Raw genomic sequence first — 25569 nt, 5'->3', positions numbered from 1 at the left:
ACTTAGATTTTACACATCAAGTTGAAGTTAGGGTGTGGGTGAGAATGAAGCCATCAGCTTAACCCCTGGAGCAGCCCAAGGTGGTAAGAGAGAGGCTGCATAATTATGTTGAAACCAGGGAACTGCCAAACATCCATGTCTCATAGCACACAGAAAGGAAGAGGAAGAGAAGAGGACAGTGGAATTACCACAATTAATGAAGAAACAATGGGAGGAACCAGTAGAGACACCAGGTGGATTTGCATAATTTTGGGACGGACAGCAAGAAAATCCTGCAGAAGGAAAGCACTCATCTATGTGAACTGCAGGTGGGGTGTGAGCAGCATAAGGACAACAAGTCTTAGAAATGACCAGAGAAGAAAGTTGGCAGCAATTTTTAAATGCATGGAACAGAGAACAGAAATCGGTAAATAAGTGAAGAGAGAAAGCTGTGGAGCCAGCAAGAGTATGTAGCATTTTTCAGGAATATAAAGACAAATAGGGAAGATAAAGACGTTATTTGCAGGATTATAAAAACCCCTCATAGCTGAGGTAGTCTGGGTAAGTGAGTAAATTATCATCAGAGCTGGGAAAGAATGTGACTTGCAGAATTCAATAATGGTATGATACGTGATACAGGAAGACCTCACCTTGGTTCTTAAAACTGGATGATGACTTTGGACCTATTTTATTCATTAACTGGGCACACATTCTGAGAACTTCTGTCTGAATTCCTGGTTGATTTATCTACTGGGATGCACCACAGTAGTCCTGCAACTCTGCCCCCTAATTATCCAGATTTGGGGCCTGTTGGAACACATTGCAGCTCCATTGTGGTCCACTCACACATTTCTTTGCTGTGTAAGCCAAGATGCAAGGAGGAAGAGAACAAGATGCTAATGTGTACAGACAGGGAGCTGGACCTGAAAACCCATGTGCATTTCCAGATGTAGAGATGTCCACCCAAAGAACATGGAAGTCTATACAGTTCCTTTACAGCGTTAACTTTTCAGAGCAGATCTGCAGCCTGACGTTTCACATTTCAGTAAGTCTTTCTGCTTTGCTTCCATGGAAACTTGAAAGCAGAGGGATGCTGTGTGTTGTCAATAGGTGCTAAGGGAACAGTTAAACTCAACAATAGCTTTTTAATTTTCATTTCAGATGGTGATGTAACAGTAAATTTTGAAAATTCAAATGGACACACCATAGCCATTGGCGAAGAAACCATACAGGAAGAAAATGTGGTAACAGCCGGTGGAGATAATGGTACTGTATCAGAGAAAGCATCAGCATTGGAAGGAAAAAAAGAAGATCAAAAAGGTAAATGAACACATTCTTCACAAATTGTTTTTTGCCTGCCTAAAATATTAACATGTTCTTCCATTAGCACCGATACATGTTGTGAGTTTTGTTCTGCCACAAGGATGCCAGCAGAACCTGCTGAGAAGATAAGACTTGTGAAACATCAGTATTTCATCACTGGTAGGCACATCTTTTACTGTGGATATAATAAGGTCATAAAGAGAAGCGTGGTCTGAGCATGAAAATGCGTACAGGGATGTTCCATTGCTAAATTCAGTGGAAGCCTTTCCTTGCAGCCATGGGCAAGCTTTGGCTTCAGGTTTTCCTTTTGTGAAAGAAGACACTAAGTGCAAATGCATCACCTCACAATGTCATTGTAGAAGTGGCTCATGAGTTGAAAGTTCGGAAGTGTTTAAGCTGCTTAAAAACCACGTATCATTTTGAAAGTAACTTCAGCAACTCATTCCTATTGGTTAACATTAAATCTTAAACACTTACAGTAAAGCTCTTCAGAAACATTCAAGGGGCTATATCACTAGCGCAAACCGAACCTAGATCATTTATTGAAAATGACTGACTTATGACTGTAGGGTTTTCTGTAGATGAATTGCAGTAAATATTTAGCAGTCCCAAAGTCCGTATTAATTTCGTTACCTTTACTCAGATCTACCTTGGTAGCAAGAGTTTGACTAAGAAAAAAGTAAAGATTAATGCGGAATCACAAGATTTGGACCAGTTTTATTTTCTTTCTCTATCCCCTTGAATAATCCACCACTTCTTTTCCCTATCAAAAAGTATTCTTAAATACTATTCCATCTATTGGATTTTCCTAGAGGAAAGAGCAAAGATGCAAAAGGTCGAGAACTTCATGGCTGGCTGTTAGACTGAGCAGACTTTCCAATGTCTTCTGGTAACCTCTACCTAGTGATGAATGAGCCTCTGGAGGTTGAGAGGGTCAGTTTGGCTAGTACGAAAATTAGAATTCTTCTCTGAGCTATGTAAATCACTTGACTGTGTAAAAAGTGGCTGAATGTCCAAGGAGAACTGCCTTTCTTATGAGATTTCTAGTACTTCCTGTCTCCCAACAAGACAGAAATACAAGATTAGCCTTTTTCATGACATCTAAATACGTCTATCTTTTGGTGCCAACTAGAACCAGATGTGTATTGGGTCAGGGGAAAAGAGTTATAAAAGCCATGGAAAACTCTTTTAAAATGGTTCAGGTTAACTTTGGGGTTAGATCAGACCCCTTATTATATTATATATTTTATATAAATGCAGCCTATTGGAACTGTCAGGTCTTGGAATTTTTCCTAAGGTACAGGGATTTTTTTAGAAATACAGATTTCTAACCATGTTGAAATCCCCTTTAGCTGACTTTGCAGAATGTAGAACTCCAGTGAAGCAGGAAAGGTTCGATATCTATTTCATACACATTATTAGAGTCTGCACTCCCTGTGTATTGTGTTGACCTTACAGGGAGAAATTAAAATTGATTGCTGTACAGGAGTAGACTCAGTACAGAAGAATCTATAGCTATCACTCCAGTCCCTCTCAGAAAATGCAGTATATAGGGAGGAGGGAGAAGGAAAACAAAAAATGAGCAAACTTTGTATTCTAAGCTTCACAGAAAGTCAATAAGACGATACGGAAGATGCAAAACACTTCAAGGATACTTTCCTCTTGTATCTAAACATGAAGTTGTTCTGCACATAAACATCTTGAGTCCCCTGAAAATGAACAAGATAGATTTATTGCTGAGGAATAGTCTGCCCAAAAAAAGTGTTAAGAATCAATTCATCAGCAATGGTGTTACACAGTGCAAATCCAGTACAAGTCACTGGATAGTTATTGTGAGTACATTTCACTTATTCTTAATCTATAGCACATTAAGCAAGAAGGTGAGCCAGTCTGTTGAACTCAGTGGAAGGGTAAGGCCCACTGCATCTCACAGATGCATCTCACCTGGCAGATCAATCCTCAGTGATGTTTTTTATGGCAGACGCAGCAGGTATGCATTACACCCACACCCACTGGCAGAGCGAGGAATTAACAGCTGTAGAGTGGAGGTTCGCTAATGCTCACAGAGCTGAGGCAGGAATACCTAAACCATAAAAGTGCTGCTCTATCAGATCACAATCCTCTTTCGTGAGAACTGAGGTAGGTGGAGTGAATTCTAGCTGGACAGTTGGGAGTAATGGATGGGAGGAGTTCATCTTTAGTGAGGCTAATGTTAGGCTTTTTAGAGTCATGAACTCTTATGTGTAAATCATGAAGGAAGTTAAATACACTTTCCATGTTTATAAGACCTGAAGACAGGATAGATTCCTGCTGTTTAGTAGCACAGTGTGCTGCAGTTCCAAATCTGGCTGAATCAAAATGTTCCAAAAAATGCATCTCAGCCCCTGAAAGTTACGAGGTTATTTTAAAATGCTTTTATGAAATGGTGGTGGTCTTTACTTGCTCTTGTTCAAGTGAGTCTTGAAAATGGCCTTCTCATATAAATATGATGATGACTACTGGAGCTGGAAGTTTAAAAAGAACAAGTGATAAATGCACATTGTGATAATACGGTGAGACCTGGCAGCAATGCGTGGTAGAATGTGGAATATGTTAGTTAAAAGAAGTTAAAGCAAAAAAGTTGTTTCACGGAATCACGGAAATTTCAGAGTTGGAAGGGACCTCTAGAGATCATCTAGTCCAACTCTCCTGCTACAGCAGAATTGCCCAGAGCACATTACTCAGGACTGCATCCAGGCGGGTCTTGAAAACCTCCAGAGAAGGGGACTCCACAACCTCCCTGGGCAGCCTGTTCCAGTGCTCCATCACCCTCACCGTAAAGAAGTTTTTCCGTGTATTTGGACGGAACTTCCTGTGTTCTAACTTGTGCCCATTACCCCTTGTCCTGTCACTGGGAACCATTGAAAAGAGCCTGGCTCCATCCTCCTTCAACCCACCCTTTAGATACTTGTACGCCATAATAAGGTCTCCCCTCAGCCTTCTCCAGGCTAAAGAGTCCCAGCTCTCTCAGCCTTTCCTCATAAAGGAGATGCTCCAACCCCTTAATCATCTTAGTTGCCCTTCGCTGGACTCGCTCCAGCAGTTCCCTGTCCCTCTTGAACTGGGGAGCCCCAAACTGGACACAGTATTCCAGTTGTGGCCTCACCAGTGCAGAGTAGAGGGGGAGAATGACCTCCCTCGACCTACTGGCCACACTCTTCCCTATGCACCCCAGGATTCCATTGGCCTTTTTGGCAACAAGGGCACATTGCTGGGCCATGGATAATTTACTGTCTACCACAACCCCCAGATCCTTCTCCTCCGAGCTACTTCCCAGCAGGTCCGCCCCTAACCTATACTGGTGCTTTACATTCTTCCTCCCCAGGTGCAGGACCTTGCACTTGCTTTTGTTGAATCTCATTAGGTTCTTCTCTACCCAGCTCTCCAGCCTGTCCAGGTCACGCTGGATGGCAGCATGGCCCTCTGGGGCGTCAGCCACCCCACCCAGTTTGGTATCATCAGCAAACTTGCTGAGAATACACTCTGCCCCCTCATTCAGGTCATTAATGAATATATTAAACAAAATTGGACCAAGTATTGACCCCTGGGGGACACCACTGGTTACAGGCCTCCAACTAGACTCTGTGCCGCTGATCACAACCCTCTGAGTTCTGTCCTGCAGCCAACTCTCAATCCACCTCACTGTCACCTCATCAGCATGAGCCACATAAGTACAGTATCAACAGGGCAAACGGTAGGCTCAGCCATGCCATGCAAAAATGAGTTTAAGCAGAAGTGAGTGAAGACAGTGACCCCTGAAAGCTGTTCCCTGCACTGCCAGGCCATTCCATAAACCATGTACCCATCTGCTGCCTGTCAGCTCACAGGTGCCTTTTGTATTTGGTGAAAAAATTCCCTTTGGCAATTTAATAGTGTAACTATTACTGTTTGTAGTAATGGTGAGATGTCAGTCATCCAAGCGGCGTGTTTAAAAGGAAATTTCTCCTTTATGGCAGGATAATAAGAAGCTGGTGACAGTTTTACATAAAACAGGTAATCGATGGATAAAGCTTTACAGATGAGAAATCTTTTTCCTAGATCATTTTTTCACATTATGTTTGTACTGGGTTGAGTTCTGAATTCTTTTGTTTTGTTTTGTTTTGTTTTGACTAAGAGAAGTCACTACCATCTTTTGCAGAAAACAGAGCTAAACTGTAGCCGTTCTCTGTAAGCACCCTGGAAGGGATAGAGAGCAGTGAGTAGACGGGCAGCAGGTCAAAGTACACCCTGGTTGTCCGGGCAGCACACTGGACTGTGCCATTATGCCAGGGCTCCTGACCTGTGGCGCTTGTCTGCAGTAGGCCCAGCAGGCCCCAGCGCTCCAGGTCACAGGTGGGATATGAGTATCTCAAAGGGGATCCAAGGAGTCTGTCTGTCTACTGCCCTCTGCAGCAGTGTTGGAGAAGACCAAAAGCCACATCAGTAGAATAGGTGTCAAAATTTTCACTGTTTGCCTCCCTAGGTACAGGGACATACCATGCTGACGCACCATGCATGCTGCACAGTGTAAAACCTCCTGGTACTGTATCGTAGTTGCTTTTCTCTTTTCCACCCTCTCAGGATGTCTCTGGAACACAGATGTACCAGAGAACCCTGAATTTGTATCTGAGTTCAGTTTTTAAACTTAGGTCTTACTCATTTTTATCATAGCAAGCTAAATCTTTTCATGACTCTGGTAGATACTTCCACATTTCACTGTTAGCTTGGGCTTAAAGAAGTGAAAGGTTCCATAACCATTAGCAAGATACTGACTGGAAAAAAGTAATGTTTCATTTTGCATACCATCAGTCAGGTGTGTTAGATGCTGCTCTGATAAATAATTGGATTGCAGGAAGCCAGAGCTCTGTTGTGGGTGCTGTGGATGTTGTGGGTGACATGGAGCATAACCTTCAGGTTTTCTCATGTCCTTCAGTGAAATAAACAATTTGTAGTCCTGTTTCCAAATGAGTTCATAGGATACATGTGCATAATGGTTTTTCCCCCCAGGATAACTCTAATCTGAGAGCTGGCAAAGGTACCAGGTCTTAGTGTGTTGGGCTCAGAGGTCCTTTCCTCTATACTTTGTCTGCTCTCCCTTAAATCTGCCATTGAATTTAATCTCTTCTTCTTCTCATGGGTAACCAAAAAAAAGAAGGTTGGAGGCACAAGCTCTGGTCTTATCAGCGTGCATCATTGCTGACGAACGCTTTAGTTTGTCTACCAAGGAATGTTCTTCAAAGTCAGATTTTCTAGGTTCCTCTTCTCAGAGGCCTTTGCTTTATTTCCCCAAAGTGGAACAAAACGTGTTGAATTTAAGATGGTAACCCTCATCTTCCAAGGTCTCAGACAAGAGCCTGCCTTCTCTCAAAAGTCTAATCCTGCGAACCACTCGCTGTGAGAGACAAGGCAGACTTTCTTCCCTCTTGTGTGCCTTGCTGTCTTCCTATACTCCTGAGCTCTGTAGATCATCGATATGAGCACAATACGTAAAAGGTTTTTTGTTGTTTTTTTTTTTTTTTCCTGACTCCCAAAGAATCTTTCCCTCCAGCTGAGTTATTTGCTGGCTAAAACCAGTTCTTCTAAGAATAGTATATCTTCGATTCATCACCTGAACTATGTAAATGAGGCTGAATCCAAATCTTCTTAAAAGGAAAGCTGCTCTAGATAAAGCTGTATTTGGGCAGAGCCTGTCCACAAAGTCAGCAAGGCTGGCTCGTGCCAGTGAGAGGCACAAGGCTTTCACCCACAAAAGTTGAGTGACAGAGGAAAGCTCCTGATTTGTAAAGCTGCTTTTTTTTTTTCTTTTTTCTTTTATAGGAAAGATATCCTAATGTGGCTCCAGAAATGAGATCATAGATGTGGTTTTAATGAACTAATCTTTCAATTATTTGAGCATCTCTATACAGAAAGTATAAGGGAATGTAGAAGCCCACACACCTTTTGCTTTCCAAGTCTCCCATAGACCAAGAAATGGTAAAAGTATGCACCTGACAGTGATGTTTTAGGTATTCTCTCTTGATTTAACAGCTTACTTTTTACGCAAAAGTTGGACAATTAGCAAAGTAAACTGACAGGTTTTTTACCTCTTTTATCTTGGAACCAATGCAAAATATCTGAACATAGTTGCTTTAGGTCAGACGTTACATCTATCCTTTTCTCCCCTCTCCTGTTTTCTACACTGTCTCTGTTACCAGACCTCTTGCACATGGTGCTGTTGAAATCATAAAGTAAGAGCTGGAATTCTGCAGACGTACAGATCTGCTCATCCATCTTCAAGAAAGATGAATTCAAAACTGCAGAGAGAGCTGCAAAAAGCATCGTGAGACAGCTGTTCTTGTTCAGCCTAGCAAAACGGAGCCTGAGAGACCCTGAGTGTGTTTGATGATTGTAACAAGTTGGTATATAGCCAGGAGAGAGCATGGCTAAAGGACAATGCTGGCATAAGTAGAAAGGAATAAACAGTGGCTTCAAATACATTTATACTGGAAATTAAAGGAATCTTTCTAACAATTAGAATGGGTCTTTTCTTGAACAGAATTTTAGTAGCAGTAGCAGGAACAAAAAATGGAGCTGGTTAAATCTGAAGTTTATGAAAGGATCTGTATGAGTTGGCCACCTGCATCAGCACAGTCAATGAGTCAAAAAAAAGAGACAAAAGACACCTTGTCTTGCTCTGTGTCCCATGTTTCTGAATGACAGCTTCTAGGGTTTGATTAATCAAAACACAGCTCTGTGCATAGGCTGGAAAGGAAACTCACAATTCTCAAAACTCTTCCTGAGTTTCATTTTGCAGGGAGTCATCCTGCAAAAGGCAACAAATTGTACGTTATTTCCAACTTACGTTTTACATAGTGGTACTCCACTGAGTTGTGGTCTTCTTCCAGGAGAAGGGTGTTTTGCAGTTGAGGTAGGTTATGTGCTTGTGCTGCAGCACTGATGGTTTTCTGTGAGCTGGCTTCATGTCACTGCTCTAGCTGTAGAAATAAAATACCAGTACTGTATGACAAAATCCTGGGGTAGAAAACCTTTGCCTTTGGTTCCTTAGAAGTTCATGAAAGTAAAGAACAAACTCTTGTATTATTCAACCCAGTCACGTATGACTTCTGAAACTATGCCCAGGATTTTTGTAGGTCCATTTGGTCCGGAGTTTGAAAAAGGTTCCACATTTAGCTTCCAAAATAATTCATCTGATTTTCCAGTGCATGTGGCACACTGGCGTCTCTCTGAAAGTCTTTGAAACTTCATGAGTCCCCACAAGAGCTGTTGTATACTGAGTACTTTGTAACTCTGAGCATCATTTAGGTGTTTACAGGAGAACACAGCTTTCTTAAGAGTCTGGACCCAATCACAATTTCTGGGAACGAGAAAATCTGGTCTCAAAGTGAGCTTTCTTGAAAATCTGGCCTTTGGAAAATTTATTCTAAACATAAACATATTATTGATCCAAATGCTTAATGAGACATTAACATTTGCTTTGCTTTCCTATTTACAGAGTAACTTATAGGCAGACTGCTTTTACAGCAGATGTCTTGATCAAGGCAGCAGTGAATAAAAGATATTCCTATCTGATGGTCTTTTGGAGACCTTTTGCTAAAAGGCCAGTTTGTGATGAACAGATGTCTACATTAAGAAAAACAACAGCAATAAAAATATGTTGCGGCTGGTACTGAGGTACCTGGGGGATTGGTTTGAACAAATAGAGGGGTCTGAACTGATTCAGATGCCTCCTTGTTTTGGCAAAAAATGCAAAAAGAAAGAGCAGACATGAAGACCAAGTGTCCATATTCAAGCAGAATCATGTTAGGGAGGTACAATTACAACATAATTGTATCTTGAGCCATTTACAGACATCAGACCATCCCCGTCACTGTTCAAGCTCTAGCCACTGTTGCTGTTATTAGTTATTTGTATTACTACAGTACTTATATATATACACCAGAAATTATTGTAGTGTCTTAAATAAATGCAGAAAAACATAGTAGAGTTCCAATGGGCTTGCAGTAAAAGAGAGGACACTGTGGTTAGGCACTGAAAAACAAGAGGGGACCAGACCAGGATAACAAACACAATACTGGCAGCCTAAAAATTGTCGGCTTTGGCATCACAGCAGAGGGGAATTTGACAGAGGGCAGTCAGCGAATGTTCACAAAGCCTGAGAGGCAGCAAAAGAAAAGCAATAAAAAGCATCTACTTCAAAACTTGGCTTGTCACTGGCAAAAGCTGGTATAACGGGCTGGTCAGGTAGGAAGTGGAAATCTGTTTCTCAAGAGTAAATTAGAAACAATAGTTTGGACAAGATCAGACTGACACTGAGGGCAGCCGAGTTTATATCTGATGAGATAAAAAAGATTAAGCTAACAAAGATAAAAGCAGGAAAGCTAATAAGATGCCAAGAGGGATGATGTGATCAAAGGCAATCATCTTCACCACAGTGTTGCTCATGGCTATGAGCAAAAGGAAGATTCATTGGTCAAGGCCAAGAAAAAAGCATGTACATAACCAAGGGACGGTCAAAGCTCTATGAGAGCTGTAACTATCTGAGCAGATAGAATGCTGCTGTGCAGAAACAGTCTGCCAGTCTTTGATATGTATGTAACAGTCTGGAAAGAGCTGTCCTGGATAAAGATGATATCCCAGTGATGGCAAGGTATTTCGGTAAAAATCAATGTTATATAAATTGACAGTTTTAATCACAACTGAAGTCTGCCAGCAGGAACTTTGATGTGAATAAACTGTTCCCATCTTGGCTTTCATGTATAGTTTTAAGTTATTTCTCTAAACGAAATTTGAAAATTATTAGTTGGTTGTCACTAAGGTGTGTTTATTTGCACCTAAGTAAAGCTTCAGCTTTATATTTTGTACTTTTTTTCCTGAACCGGAAGATAAGTTCTAATACACATCATTTAGTCAGTTATATAGTTTAATGTAGATTGACTGATATTCTAAATGATTGCACTGTATGTCTTTAGAATATGGTGAATGGTGTATTTCTTTTTACTAGGTTATCGTTCTCTTTTTTAATATTTTGTCTACTAATACAACTGGAAACAAAACATGGTAACGATGTATAAGTACACAAGTTTTAAATTCTTTCTTATTAGTAAATGAAATTTTAGCATGCTGGACCCGTAAGTAGAAGGTATCTCAAAGAATTGTTTACACTTAAAATTCTTTCTGATCATCATGTCCTTCAAGATCTTCAAAATACAAAATCTTATTTTCTCTTGCCATGTTTGTTATTAATGGAATTAAAATTTTAAAATGTCCTGCTTTTTCAGAATTATGAGAGTTTTTCAACTTTGAGTGAAGGTAGGTAGAATTTCACAAGGAGATGCTTTTTGCTATAAAAGAGGAGAGCAAAATGTAACAAATATGTATGTTTCTTTCTTCTTCTGAAGTCTTTCTCTGGTCCAAATTTCTTTCTCTGGAAAACTAAAAGGCAGTACAAGAATCTGTGCACAAAAGAATCTGTTTGAAAGCTGTAAAAGGTTGCTATGCAATGGTTCTTGCAAAACATTAGCAAATATGTATTAGTCTATAATGGGCTGGAAATAAAGGAGGGAGACACTGGACAGTTAATATTAATTCCTTCAGTTAATGAGGAGACATAGATGTGCATGTTGCTTTTAATAACTGCAGGTGATGCATTAAGTTCATGTTAACAAGCCTTAAGCTAGAGGTTGAAAAGGCTTTGTTTCTGAGACGAAGAATGTCGTTGTTGTCCAACACATTATTTGTTTTTCACCTACTAATCTTAAAATGAAAAGATGCTGCTTATCTCTTGGGAATCTTTTACGTGGGAAGGAAGAGAGCAGGGAATGGCCAGGAGATCCAGGAACAACCGTTTAATGTGTGTAAGGGTGAGGCTCTAATAGGAACGTACTGCAAGAAATGAACTGGTTTCCTCTCGAGTTATAAAAGAGACTGTTAGAAGTCCTTGCAATATTTGCTTGGCTCTTTTCTTCCCCAACCACTGTAGTTTTTAGCAAGATGCAAATAAAGCCCATAAGATTCTGATGGTATGTTCTTGCTTTTATAATATCCTTTTTTCTGGAAGGTTTGGGAAGTCTGTCTTGAGACTGAATGGGCACAGAATTGGTGTAATTGAATAGATAAAGATTCCCATCTGGGAACTGCTGGTCTTACAACCATAGCAATTATGTTGCAAAATTTTATGTTGCCTATAAATGGCTACCTGCATTAACATCACGCACCTTAGGCGTGCGCTTATGAAGTGAATTTCCTGGTCATCCCCACTTACCCTTCTTTGGTTTGCAGAGCACACAAGCCAGGTTTCTTTTGGATGAAACTAAGCCAAAAGATGCATTCAGGAACTTGTGCTCCCACCACAACCGGACATGCAATTTACAGAACTGAAGCTAGTCCAAATTTAAGTCTCCTGAAATGCACACTGTGGACATTGGGTCCTCAGTCCTACCTCTCTCGCTCTACAGAGCCATTCCTGTTGCACCACACAACGTAGATACGGTCCAAATGTTTGTTGAGTAAGGAACTGCTGATTCTTGAAAGTGCAGTCTTGTAACAGTACCCAAAGAGCTTGCAGGAGAGGAGAGCATTCCCGTGGCAAATGATATCCTATTCAATTTAGCTTCATCTCTTTTCTGAAGAGTAGAAATACCCCGGGGAAGATACCCAAAATAAAGTTGCTATGAGCAAGCAGTCTGCAGCTTAGGAGAATGGTTTGCTTCAGGGGAAAAATTCAGCTGCGTAGCCATATTTGAACCCGTGGCTGAGAGAATGGCCCTGTTCACATTCAGATTCACATGAATCTGAGTTTTATAGCCTGTTGGTCTCAGAGGGCTGGAAAGAAGCCGAAGGAATTTGTTAGAGGAGTAAATGGCATTTCCCTTGTTTAGTTTGCAGCCGGCAGTCTAGTTGGGGATAGTGAGCGTTAAGGATGATCCTTGGAGGTCAGGAATAGATGAGACTGAGAGAAGTGCCAGGCAAAAGTCTTCCATGAGAAGTACTTGAATTGAGATGGATGGTAATTTTCTTCTGAGCTAGCCTCTTCAGTAAGAGGCAGAAGATGAAGAAGTCTCCTGATTCCCAAAAGCTCAAGCAGCTAAAAGTGGTCCTTGTTGTCAGGCTTGCTGTTGAATGTACGTGGCGTATGTCTGTGTCAGTTGGCTTCTGTTCACTTTCTTATCCATAGAGAGCACTACTGATCACTGCCCAGAAATACCGGCATCCCATGCTCCACCACCACCCAAGCCTAAGCCTAAATCTAAAAAAGCTCCGCTGCCACCAAAAAATGCTATTGCCGCTTCCACCACCACCAGCCATAAGAGTAATGAAGCACCTCATGCTAAAAAAAAGGGAAAGGCTCCTGCTAAGCAGCCTCCTCTCCCACCGCCCAAGCCAACGAGTCACAGTGCAAATCGAGAAGCTGGTGAGTACTGCACAGGCAGTGCCAGTTACGGCGGGTGCATGTGCATGGGGGTGCTTGGCTTGGTCTCACGATCACTTCTGCCTTTGTAGACAGCAGCGTTACTAAAGGGCGTGCCACGGATGTTTTTAGCTAGCTTCCCACTGAGCTATGGTTTTGCTGTCTGCAAACACCCCAGACAGCAGGCAAATCACTGTTTAATGAACTTACGCACAACACCCAGCGCGTCAGAGACTATATTGAGTTCCCAGCTCAGTTTGGTGACAAAGTGACTTGGACAACTGCTGAAGAATCAGCAGGGAAAAAAGGTGACTTCTGAAACCAAACATATGAGTTGCCCCAAAGTAAACCCACCTTGGTATTGCTGTAACTTTCTGCTGGAAATATCTACTATTCTAAATAATTTGGCAAGATTACAAAATCTCAAAGAGGTGAAGGATTAAACCATGAAGACATCTTTAAAGACTGTTGAGTAGGAGTTGTTGTAGCTGCAAAAATAAAAAGATGGCGTACTGTGATTCTAAATACACACTGGAAATGGAAAACGTCCGTCATCAGGCACCTAGCAGATGTGTTTATCACTACACTTTCAAACCAAAATTCAGCAGTGATGCTAGATTAAAGATTATAGGTAGCTGTTCGTAAGGTACTGATCTCAAGTTTGAATGGTTGTAATTTAGACAATGACCAAAATGAAAACATCCAAATATAACTTGAACACAAGCAGTATTATGATGAATGGACTGTATATATGCATTGGCCAACTTATACAAGCTTTGTGTTTTCAATTCTCTGTCAGTCTTTCAAAGCCCTTCAGTCCCTGCAGTTTTCTCTCCAATTATACCTCTTCGTAGCTTGTACATTTTGGCATGTTTTGTATTTGAAGCACATGGAAGAGGACTGTTTGAAAACATTGCAAGACTGCTAGAGTTACAATAATAACTCTGCCATAAAATATCCATTAACTTGGTATTAACTGTCCCTACTACATCAGACAACCACAAGAATAAATATTTTTAAACCCCCGAATTTGCTGCTTGTGTTTCACATTCAGCTGGAAAACTCAGTTCTTCCCAGGTGAAGCAACCTTGTAACAGCAGACCTTTCAGAAATAAAACAACCCATCACATAAAGAAATGTTTAGACCAATGGTTGGTAACAAGCTCTCGGGTATCTCAGTTCTTAAATTAAAATACATTCGGATTCCAGATTTGTCTTTTAGTAGCCTTGCTGAAATTTTATGTAATGCTTGAGACCATATGAGTATGAAATATATCAATATATTCCTTATATAAAATAGTACATATTCTACTGGTAATTTCTTCCAACATTGGGTACATTGTTTTCTTTTGAAGGGCAATATTTAATAAATAGAGCTGATCAGGAGCAGTATTTAGTACAAGAGGTTTAGCAGTTCCATGTGTTCCAAGTGAACACATGATGCAGCTGGGGATCGAGTGTCATGAAGGAGGAGAGTATGAGAAACAACTGAGCCATGGCTCTCCTGAGGGCACCACAGCAGATTTCCAAACTGAAATAGTGGAGCTGGGAGAAGGGGGGACTTAAACGTAAGCAGGGATGTGTGCCAAAAGGCAAGTAGCAGCCATGAAATTTTTCATTTAAACAAAATTCAAATCTTCTACTGAAAAGGAGGCATGACAGAAAATTGTCAGGCAGCCCAGTGAAAATCAACAATAGCAACAGCACTTTTGACCCACGTGAAAGTGTAGGGGGCGATTTTCCCTGGGAGAAATCTTTCAAGTTGCTGTATCTGATTGCAGGTCCAGACAGGTTCTGAGAATAATGTAAGGGTTTTTTCAATGGAAACATCTTTTGACATTTTCCCAGCAACAATTAGTGTGGCTGTATACTGGTATTATGCTGGGGTCCTTAAGTGTAACTATGTAACTGGTTCTGTTCACCTCCAGCCTGTGTTTAAGTGCTTTGCTGGATCAGAACCAGAGCCCTTTGTTAATGCCATCCACTTACTCTGTAAGGTTTCTGCTAAATAATATGCAGGTTGGAGCCACCACCTATTTCCTCTGCAATTACGAACTGATGCCTATACCATTTCTTTGCTTCCTTTTGTTTTGCTGGTAAGTTAAGTCAGTGATTTGTAGTTGATGTGGATGATTAGTGCAGTATCAGTGGATTCAGTCCTGTGCCCCTTACACTTACCTTGCAGCACAAAGAGGAACCGATTTGCCTGAAGTCATGAGTTTCTGCGGATTTTTCCAGATGTACTGAAAGCCTCACAGCACTCTAAATGTTTATAAACCATAACATTCAGCTACAGAAGAGAACAGTATCATCTGTCTTCTGAATTATTTTCCATCTTCTTTGATACTGAAAACAGTCTCACTGTGAAAGCTATTTTTATATCGTGAGCTTATTATGGCCAGTATCTGTATTTTGGTTCTGTCCTAATCTGCTGGGGTTTTGTTTTTATTTAAATGCTTATACGTAAAGTAGGCCTTTCAGCAGATTTCTATTACGGCTTTCTGTTTTTCTCAGTAAGCTTAGCCGCAAGGCTGCTGTGTAGCTTTATAATGCTTTTGTTTGTTCTCTTGAGGTTAATGCATTTTTACTACAGCAGAAGTGTTTGAGTTGGATGCATTTAGATGAAAAGGACTGAATTATTACGACGCTTGTCATTTTTATTGCTTTTTAAATGAAAGCTCCCAGTCCAGATGATGGGTACATCAACACAGCGATCAGAAATGTGACTGGCATGCACATGGGCATGCAGGCTAGCTGAAATCCCTTGTAAACTTGGGCATTGATAAATACGTGCTTCAATATAGTAAGTAGCACAGGATTAAACAACATGACTGGCCAGCTTGTACAGCTAGTGTCAAAACCTTGTGGCACTACATTTTCAGGGCTACCCGAGTTGGTCACTGGTAAGATGAAGACCTCCTGTACACACAGGAGGGCTTCAGTGCCTCCTCCCCTCTGGAGATCATTTATGCAGAGCGAGATCAGTGGTTTCTGCCTCAGTTTTATGGACATGCCCAGCTGGACCTGAAAGTACATCTTGGTTTGCTGTCCTCTGCTGCTTGCCATTAACTAGGAGCACACCATTTGCAATTACATTGTGAAAGGTAATTAACTGATATCCATAATGGTCCTGAGGCGTTCATTGAAAAGCATAAGGAAAATCATGGTGTTCTCTTAGTGCTCAGGCCAAAAATTCACGTAACAGAAAAGGTCAGGCAGTTTTCTCTGTCTGGTAGCCATTTTTTTAAATAGGGCACTAAACACATTTGGAAAAAGTAGTGGACTTTTTAGACGATGTCCGGGCAAGTTGTAACAGGACAATGCAGAATGCTAGAATCAAACTCTCACCCATTTGTGAGGTTGATTTCCCTCCACTGTTCTCGGGCAAGTACTCATTGTTTCAGTTTTTCCCACCTCAAAGGTGAAATTTGAACTGCAACATTTACTCATCTCAAGCATATAGATGAAGGATTGTAGAAGTATCAAGTGTAATTTTTTTCATTTTTTAAATATCAGCACATGTGAGTCCATGCAGAGTGGTGCAAAAATCATATAGTTGCAAGACTGTAAAATGCTTTGTCTTTTCTTATTTTAGCTAGTTCCTCTCATGCAAAAAAAACACCAGTCTCCAAGTCCTCTTCATCACCATCTCCTTCGTCCACATCATCTCATCCCAAAGCCTCTAAGGAGACTTCCAGCAAATCTGGCACATCAGGGACTCCCAGGGGGAAGAAGAAACCTGGGAAACAGTCAGCCCCACGAACAGCGCCGGATGGGGCCGCTTCTTCCCCCTCAGGTGCCACAACCAACAGGTTGGAAGCGAAGGCAGAAAAACCTGAGCCTGAGCAACCTTCCATAGTAATTTCTGAAACGGAGGATGCAGACCAACCGAGCAAGCTCGTTGTGCCCCCTCCTCCCACGGCTGCCCCTCCTCCGCCTCCACTTCCACCTCCTTTTCCCACTGCAGCCGCTCAGCCCACAGTCTCCTCAGATGCCCAAGATGTGTCAGACAGCTGCGTGGCAGGGACAGCCATCCCCGGATCAGATACTAAACCTCTTCTCCAGACTGAGCATGGCACAGATGAGAGCCTGAGCAGTACAGCCCTAAACAGCGGTCCAGATGCTAGTGGAGAAGACACAAAAAGGTAATGCGGTGTGGCTGTCACGGGTAAGTGGTATGACCCGCAGCCAAGGCAGCCACATTTCTTCTCGTAAGGGACACTGTAGGCATGTGGGGAATCTCTTCTGTTTCTTCTGCTGATTGGTAACGGTTTGTGTCCTTTTTTTGGAGGCCCAGAGCAGTGTTGCCTGCCAGCACAGTTTGTTCTTTGCCCATGTCTTTGAGCCATTCACCTGCTGTACTTCATGTTTCCCCAGAAGGTCATTGCTCATAACCTGCCTCCTGCGTCATTGTGTGGCTTAATGTGACCACTCAGCAGTGCAGCTAGTAGCTGGTAACATTTTTCTTTCTCTCTCATAAAGGCAAACAAGAAATGATGCTGAATTACAAGGGGGTTTTACTTTTTTTTTGTGGGTATCATTAAATATCTCGCTGCTAAAGCTCTCAATTCAATAGCTGAATTTACTTGCAAGCTTGAAAATGACAGTTTCAGGCTCCGGTTAGTAGGTGTTTGGTCTGTCACTGCCTAATAGCTTGTCCAAGTCTCAGATACTATAAAATCTGGTCAAGAGCAAGGTCCTCATTACATTTTTTAAGCAAAATAGTTGGCAGCAAAAAAGAATCTGACTTACTAATCTGTCTTTCCGTGCCATGAGAACCAGCATCTTTCATAACAACCCAAGAGAGTTTAGTTTAGATGCCAGTGGCCTAGAGACTTTCCTTTAAATTCTTGCCGATATCTCTGTGCCAGCATTACGTTCCTGTGCTGCTTCTCCCCTTACTCTACCCTTCCTTTACATAAAGACTTTCCTAAGGCAGAGAGCACTCTGCTGCTGATTTCTGTGCTCATCAGTGATGGACACGAACATTTTGGACTCAACAGCAGTAAAACTGTATCTACAATAAATAGAGTTGGGCTTCCAGAACAGGAAGCTTTGCACTCCCATCTGCTCTCCAACTCACTCCTCTCACTGTTTTTCTCTTCTTAGTAACTTTTACGTACTATTGGTCACATCCCACAATAAATAAAAAAGAATTAGGATTTTTCATTATACAGGCTTTGTAGCATGTCATTCCAGACTGCATCTTTTTTCCTAACATACATACAGATACATGTACACATACACATACTTTATATATGTATGTCTTTTAGAGAGAGAGAAGATAGTTTGAGTGGCAGAACTTTTGTTTTCATACTTATATAGTCTTTCTCCCATTTGTGTTTTGTGCTGCTTGCATTAATGTGATACCATGTCTGCTTCTGAATTAACAGCTTGGCTACCAAAGAAGACCAAGAAGCGGAGGCACCTGGCCAGTCACACTCTGAACCGATGGAGGAGGCTTCTGACGCTGCTGCCCCTCCTGAGAGTGAAAGTAGCAGGGAGAGCCACAGCAGTGACTCGGACTCTGACGGACCGATATTGTACACAGATGATGATGATGATGATGACGATGATGATAATGCAAGTGCTGAAAGTAAGCCCCTGACAAGGAGGGTGTACTGGGAAGGGGTGGCTGCCTTTGGGTATATCTAGTATATGTGTTTGGCATAGGCTGGCTCAGAGAGCCTACTAAGCTGCTGTGGTTGCATCCAGATTGCTAACTGGAGCTTGCTGGTTGAGCGTAGTCCAAAGACATCTACACCCAGCGAGATTTTCTGCGGCTCCTTCCATTAAATTGTGGCCTTCAGGAGAGCAAAGACTTTGGGATGGACCTGCTAGCAAGCACATCAATCCATGGCTGATTCTGTTCCAGGATCTGGTTCTGTGGCAGGGCATCCCACCGAGAAGTTGCAGGCTACCTTGCAGGCACATTGCGTTATGTGAACATGCCTGACCCATGCTATGCAAAGTAAAGAGAGGAGGGTATGGCTGCATGAGATGGTTTTAGATGATTTAATATTTTACCGATACTGAGAAATGAGTGTCCCACCTCTCCCAGACAATTGTGATGAGAAACCTGCGGGGCCTCGTGCAATGGTGGGAGCAGCTCAAGCATTGCACAGATAGGAGTGGAGGTGGGAGGAGCTGGTTCAGGAGAACATGATGGAACAAGGCTTCAACATTAGTGCATCAGTGAGCCATTGATTTGGCTTGCCCATGTCATGAACCTCGACTGTTAAAGCACCAGTGTAGCTTTCAACTGAATTGCACTAGAAATCTCTGAGTTTCTTGTGGGAGTAACAGTAACAGGCAGGGGTGGAAAACAGAAGAGGCCCATCAGTCAACAGCTTGACTGTCTGAAAGTCATTTGTTCCTCTTTGATCAGGGTGTTTTTAAGCTTTGGAGCACCTTAGCAGACAGAGGAGATCACAGTGGATTACTTGTGGGTTTATAGCTTTGAAATTTCATCTGGGGTCATGTCTGTATCATCAGCATATATAATTTGGCAGAAGTTCTTGCTGCTGCTGTAAGGGGGTTGTGCTACCCACCCTCTGCCTCAGCCCTGCTCCCGGCTGTTCCTTTTTCCCTGAGGCCAGCACTCATGTTTGTTTTTACAGTGGTGGCTGATTTTCAGTAGAATCGGTTCCCTGATCCAGCTCACCACATCATTGCACCTTTGCTGGAGCACAGGAGGTGGCAGCAACACCCTGTCAGGGGTAGAGAGGAGGGCAACCCTACCCCTATCACCAGCATGGTGGCCTCATGTCAGAATAAAATGACCATCTAACCATGGCTTTCGAGCCTTGCCTGCAGCCGTTCAGGAGGAGGTGCTTCGCTGTGCTTGGTGAAGAAGGCCTGACCATGAAAGTGCTGTGTACTAGGGCGGGGAGAGGGGGACCGTTGAGGGAAAATGAACGGTTCCTGTTTCCTTGGACACTGGTGCAGCAGAAGGTGAAGGGCCAGCAAGCTCAAGAGGCTGAAGTCTTGTACAGTTCTGCGTTTGGTTTGAATATGATCCAAAGTGATAGCAACCAAAAATGTATGTATTCAGACAGCAGCACGGTGGCTTATGAGAAGTGAGCTGAGAGCCTGTGGTCTTCCCAAACCGTCTAATGTCATGAAAACCTGCCAACCTAGGACATATGTAGCCCTCTCAGTCAGAATATCAAGAAACATGGTCATGAAAAATACTCTTCCTTCCACAGCTGGCTGAAGCGAACACTGGCAAAATTGCACGGCCCTTGTCCCTGCCGTATCTGTTCTATGGATAAACAGATTGCTTCAGTGCTGGGGAGGTCCTGCCTGGGTTACTTTACAAGCACTCAGAGCACTTCTCTAAACTGTATTTTTTTGTTTTAATTTACAAATTAGTTAAAGATGAAAAACACTATACAAGAACTAAGTGGTATTAGACTGAAAAAAAAGAAGAAAGAATGAGGGCAAAGATGAGAGAACAAGGCTAAACCACTTAAGGCTGAAGAAAAAGAGCAGCAGGTTGCTAAATGTACGAAGCAGATAAATAAACCAACCTGTAATGTATCAGACTTCAAAGACACTTTTGTCATTTTTGTCCTATCACTTCACAGATGACAAGTGATGTTTATAAAACTCCTCTGTCAATTTGTCTGGTAGCTTTTTCATCCAAGCCTTTCAGCTTTTTATTGTTGTGAACTGAGCTAAAACTATTTTTTTCTTTTGATGTTAATTAAAATTCCTCTCCTGCATGTGGGAACAGGGCTGCTTTGGGGAGGTATTAAAGTTCTTACTCAGAGTTTGTGTCTGTAACCTAAGCATGAATGAACTAAATCTACCCTCTCCTCCTTTCCTCAGGCTCTTTGGCAAGTAAAATTCGTCGCAGGGATACTCTTGCTATCAAACTTGGCAACAGACCATCTAAGAAAGAATTAGAAGACAAAAACATCTTGCAGCGTACATCTGAAGAGGAGAGGCAGGAAATCAGACATCAGATTGGAACGAAGCTAGTGAGGTATCAGTGGCAGGGTAAATGTGGTTTCAGTGGGCGGAGGTAGAGGAAGAGAATCAAGAACACTGGGTTCACGTTTTAAATGCAGCCCAATGTGTGGTGCAGGATCTTCGTGGTACAACTGCCTGGAAAACAGTATTTCTATTTCTCAAAAAACTTTAAAATGCCAATAACGCATCTTTGTTCTGCAAGAAATGAATCTGAGAGCTTCTGGGTTTTGGGGTTGTTTGGTTGTTGTTTTTTTTTTTTTAAAAAAAAAAAAGATGAAGAGAGTAAGAGTGACTCCAGAATAATCAATGCCATGGTTCAAGATTTTTCTCACATTGGTTAGCAGGGACTTGCACTTGTATATCCCCACCTCGGACGGAGTAGTAGTTCCTGACACACAGAGCATGCCTGTGCATGTTCGTCCCTTCCGGCCCTCCTCATCCTCCTCCAGCTCTCTAACTCTGTCATAATTCATGTGCTGCTTCCAGCAAAAGAAATGGAGGGAGGCTGACTTTTTAGGTCAGTGTTTAGTGTTTTACTGTGCTCACCTCTGAGGCATGTCTTTCTCATGCTGTTTAACTGCTATGGGATATATGCGACTTTCTTTTCCCGTACCTGAGAACATTGCATAAAAAAAAAGACTAATTTTCACTTGCATTTTTACAAGCATTTAAAAAAAAAAATCTTCATAAATGTTAATTTTGGTTTTCGTGGTCTCTGAGAATAGACTACAACGTGCCTGGATTTTCCCAGAGCTGCCCTTGTTTCTCTTGTGCTCGGAAATGTTGTCCAGGCAGATTTGGAGGATGTCCTGTGTTTGTTGGATGTTTCCAGATTTTGGGTAGTCCAGCCAGTCCCACTCCAGTACAGAGTACGGCAGTCCTGCATCGGCACTTGGGCAATGAGCTGAGTGTCTCTGTGAATCGGGTGGCTGGCTAAGTCATTTATTTCATCCCTTAACCATAAGAGTAATACTTCTGTTGTGTAGAGCCCAAGGGTCATTTTTTTCTGCTGATAAAGCAGTGTGGTTATTGTCACCGCTTTCCTGACCGAACCCCAGTTCTGGTGATCACATCCTGCTTGTTGGTGCTCCCTGGGGCGCTTGAACTGCAGAAGCTGCTCCAGTCCCCGTCCTGAGCATCTTGCGCAGGGACATAGCTGGTTCTGCAGGGAAGCTGGCATGTTCCCCACACGGCTCTGCTTTGGTGACAGGAGACAACGTCTGTGTGTGTCAGGGCTGTGCTCATGCCTGAAATCACAACCAAGTTTGACACCAGTTCCTTAGAATTTCTGTACTGTTGGTGGTCAGCACCCACCAGCATGGAGGTCTGATGGGAAACCTGTTCCCATAGGTGGGTCAGGGTCAGGTCAGGTCCCAGCCTTGGACTTCCTAGAGCAGGGGCTGGTCACTTGGGGTAAACCTGCCAATCCTTGCTGCCAAGTCTGAAAGTCCAAGCATGGTTTGAATGAAATGGGTTTCATGAGGCTGAAGATAATCTGCAGTGAACTGTGCGAGGTTTGCTGGACAGAGAGGCACCTATTTTGAACACAGCTGCCAAATTATTTTTACTGCTGAAATTTTTCTTGCTCCTCTTCTTGAGTGAACAAGTGAACCTGTTTAGTAAACATAGAGACAATATCAATCACATTCTCCACTGTACAAACCAGAAAATTAATATCTGAGAGTTGGGTTTTTTTAATGGCAATTGTTATGTACAGGTAACTAAAACTAACATTCAATTAAAACTCCCAATTGTATTGTATGTACAAATCAGTGAGGAATGCACAGCTTATGTTTTGTTTAAAAAAAGAGAATAGGATTTGCATTCAAAATATCTGAGAATAATCGTATGTTTGCACAATTGATCATAATTATGGTGCTTGGGGGCAAAAAGGCTTATGAACTCTCATAAAATTCTGCCTGTAAACGAGGAACTTACATTTGCAGTACAATTTCTGTAATATTATGCAAGTATCAGTTATTTATGTGTTCAAGTGGCAATAGTACATCTTTTAAAACAAATGGCCACTTGGCACTGTGGTTACATGCACAGTTATAACTGTGTCTGGAAATTGCCGGGGTTGTTGAATACCTCTGCTGGCAAAGAATAGCATGGCCATATGAGAAACACCTTTTAAGCTGTATTACAAATCATAATGTGTTATTTGGATCTGGTTTTAAATCAATCGCTTTGTTCTCACAGGAGACTTAGCCAGAGGCCTACAACTGAAGAGCTAGAGCAAAGAAATATCCTCAAGCGTAAGTATTTTATTCAGGTTTCAGCTAGTGTTTACTTAGTAAGCGAGCATATGTTGGATTCATATGGAAGCCTATCATTGTTGCTCTAGTGTTAGAGCCATAACTGGGGAGAATTTATGTTATAGGAAACAGTGTCAACACTAGATCTATATACTAACCTGTAACGGTAGCTGTGAAAATTGCATATATTCAAGATGCTGAATTTTGCTTGTCTCAAACCCACTTCTTGAAGCTGGTCCCAAAGACCAGGAATGACTTACATACCCCTTAGAAGTAGTTCTAGGCTGGTTAAGCTTTTGCCTCATTTTTAGGAGGAGGAGGGAATATCAGTAGGAGGCAGAGATGGGATAGAAGGGCAGAGGTTGAAAGGTGGAGTAGAAAGAGGAAAGCTGAAGCATTGAGGGGAAAGCGAATAGATACATGCCAGCTAATTCAGCATGCTGGCCTTCATATCCACTTCTGACATCTTCTATACTGAAACTTGCATGAGATGTTCTCACTGAATACCTTCCCATTGATTAAATCCTTCCTCCTTGAAGAATTTAAGTCTATAATTCAAATAGTCAGGGGCAGAGGAATGAATACATTGGATGTTTACCCTCTACACTTATTTAATTTTATAACATTGACTTATGTTGGTTTTGTTCTTAGGCTGGCAATTAGGCAATTAGGCAATTAGGCTGACAATTGCACAAATGCTTCAGAACAGGTATTTTTTGTCTTCCTTTACGAATCTTTCTATAATATGGATGTTACCTAAACATATACTGTAACAGTTGTCATGCCCAGCTCCTCTAGCCCTGCGTTCATTCTGCAAGGGTAGCTAGTACTTGATGCTTAAGTAGAAGAAATAAATGAAGAAAATGCACATGGAAGCATTTCACACATAGCAGCAAATCCAAAACCTCATCTATTCTTAAAGTATAAGAACTTTCCGCATTTGATGTAACTGAAAGGGCAGGTATCGTGCCATTATTTCCAACAATCAGTCATAAAAGTTGGAGTTCATCTGTGCAACCCTGGTGCACAGCATGCTAATGGAAGAAAAGAAAGGGGGCTGTTTACCTGACAAAGTCCATGGGCTGATCACTCTCTCACCTGCTCAGGCCAGCAAATCAAGGAGACATAGCAATTACTGGCTTTCAGGCAACCATCCGTGCTAATGAAATCCTACTGCTGTTGTCTAAGCTCTCAAAAGCCAAATAGTGCCATGTCTTATTGAAAAGTGAAGCTGCGGTTCATGCATTATGGTGCACAGGAGAGGGTTCCAGGGACTCCTGTCCAATACATAATGTGAACAGGCTTTCTAAGACTATAATTTCTGAACCTATAGACTGCCTAGATAAATAAAGATAAAATTTGAAATATGAACAGTTTTTTATATGACAAACTGCTCATGCTGGACTAAGTGAGAAAGGAATTCCAAAACATTTTTGGTGGGCCAGGATACGGCCACTGAGCTGGGAGCACCAGCTGGCCGTCCTCACTGCCCTCTCTCTCTGGCTAATCTCTAGATAACTAATCTAGCAACAAACCTGTGATGTATTTAATATCCCTTTTGCCATAGTTTATTCTGTTCACTGATTTTGCAATAAGTAGCTCAAGACTGGAAAGCAGTTAATAGATTTCTTCTCCTGTTCCAGCTTGTTTACTTTAAGCTTTTGGCAGCGTACCAGGCTTTGCACTCAATGTCCCCCGCCGTCCTCCCCTGCTGCTGCCGGGGGGCTGTCTTAAAGAGGCAAAGGAGAGCAAGAGAGGAAGGCTGGGAAGCATCATTATAAATCTCAAAAAATCGCAGAGTCATGGACGAGCACGTGGAGAATCCAAAACTGCTTTTTGCTCATCACCAAGATATAAAATATTTTGAGTTGACAGTGATGGGTAAAAAGCAAAGAGACCCAAAGCAAGCTGGGGTTTGTGGTGACAGTATGACTCAGAGCCCTTTCAGGGTGCAAGTTCTCTCTCAGCACTAAGGCAGTTGTATTATTTATCAAAACTATTACATTCCCTTCCTGTGGATCATTCGAAAATGTTTGCGTCTCTTAAATGCCTTTGTTGTTGTAGGCAGCTTTTGTGAATAAGTTGGGATTTCTTTCATAAAGCTTCCTTCCTATTTTTGAGCAGTGGATGGGGAGAAAGGGTTATATTATTGCGTGTATGTACACTGCAGCTAAGGGAAAGTATTGGTTTGAGTAATATCAGACTTTGAGGTTACATTAAGTGGTAAAGGTCTAAATGTTTCTTTCAGGATTATGTTCAGCCCGAATCTTTTAAGATGTTCAGAAAAAGTCCCTATTCTTTCTTTTTTTTTGTATTTCCAGTTAGTGAGGAAATCTGCCTTGCAAGAAGTTTTGTTTTGATAATATTTCCAGATAAACCAGTTACTGAAAATCCTGTGACTGAGTACGATTGCGGGACATTGCAGGCGGATTTCTATAAAAACAATTTGGATAAAACTATCCAGACCTCTGAGTCTTCCCACACTAAAACAAAGTTACGATAACTCAAGTGTCCACTTGAAGGAATAGATAAAGCCCTGTGTTTTTAATAAAGACAGGTTTCTTGTGTACTGGCTTTGAGCCAGTAGTATTTATAGTGTTGCATTAT

General features: G+C 41.9%; 1 protein-coding gene across 3 annotated transcripts in view; it reads left to right on the top strand.

The window, feature by feature from the left end:
• The window catches only part of PHACTR2 (phosphatase and actin regulator 2), an 82052-nt gene that overhangs the window by 43733 nt on the left and 12750 nt on the right, over nucleotides 1-25569 (top strand). For all 3 annotated transcript variants that reach the window (XM_082481290.1, XM_082481289.1, XM_082481288.1), the window contains 5 exons: nucleotides 1141-1299; nucleotides 16323-16872; nucleotides 18121-18323; nucleotides 20561-20717; nucleotides 22907-22962. In XM_082481290.1, the coding sequence (XP_082337416.1) occupies nucleotides 1141-1299; nucleotides 16323-16872; nucleotides 18121-18323; nucleotides 20561-20717; nucleotides 22907-22962 (1125 nt within the window). The remainder of the gene's footprint in view (nucleotides 1-1140; nucleotides 1300-16322; nucleotides 16873-18120; nucleotides 18324-20560; nucleotides 20718-22906; nucleotides 22963-25569) is intronic.

This window comes from Vanellus vanellus, assembly GCF_965231255.1.
Source record: "Vanellus vanellus genome assembly, chromosome: 3".
Classification (NCBI taxonomy): domain Eukaryota; kingdom Metazoa; phylum Chordata; class Aves; order Charadriiformes; family Charadriidae; genus Vanellus; species Vanellus vanellus.
This window is presented reverse-complemented; position numbering and strand designations above follow the sequence as displayed.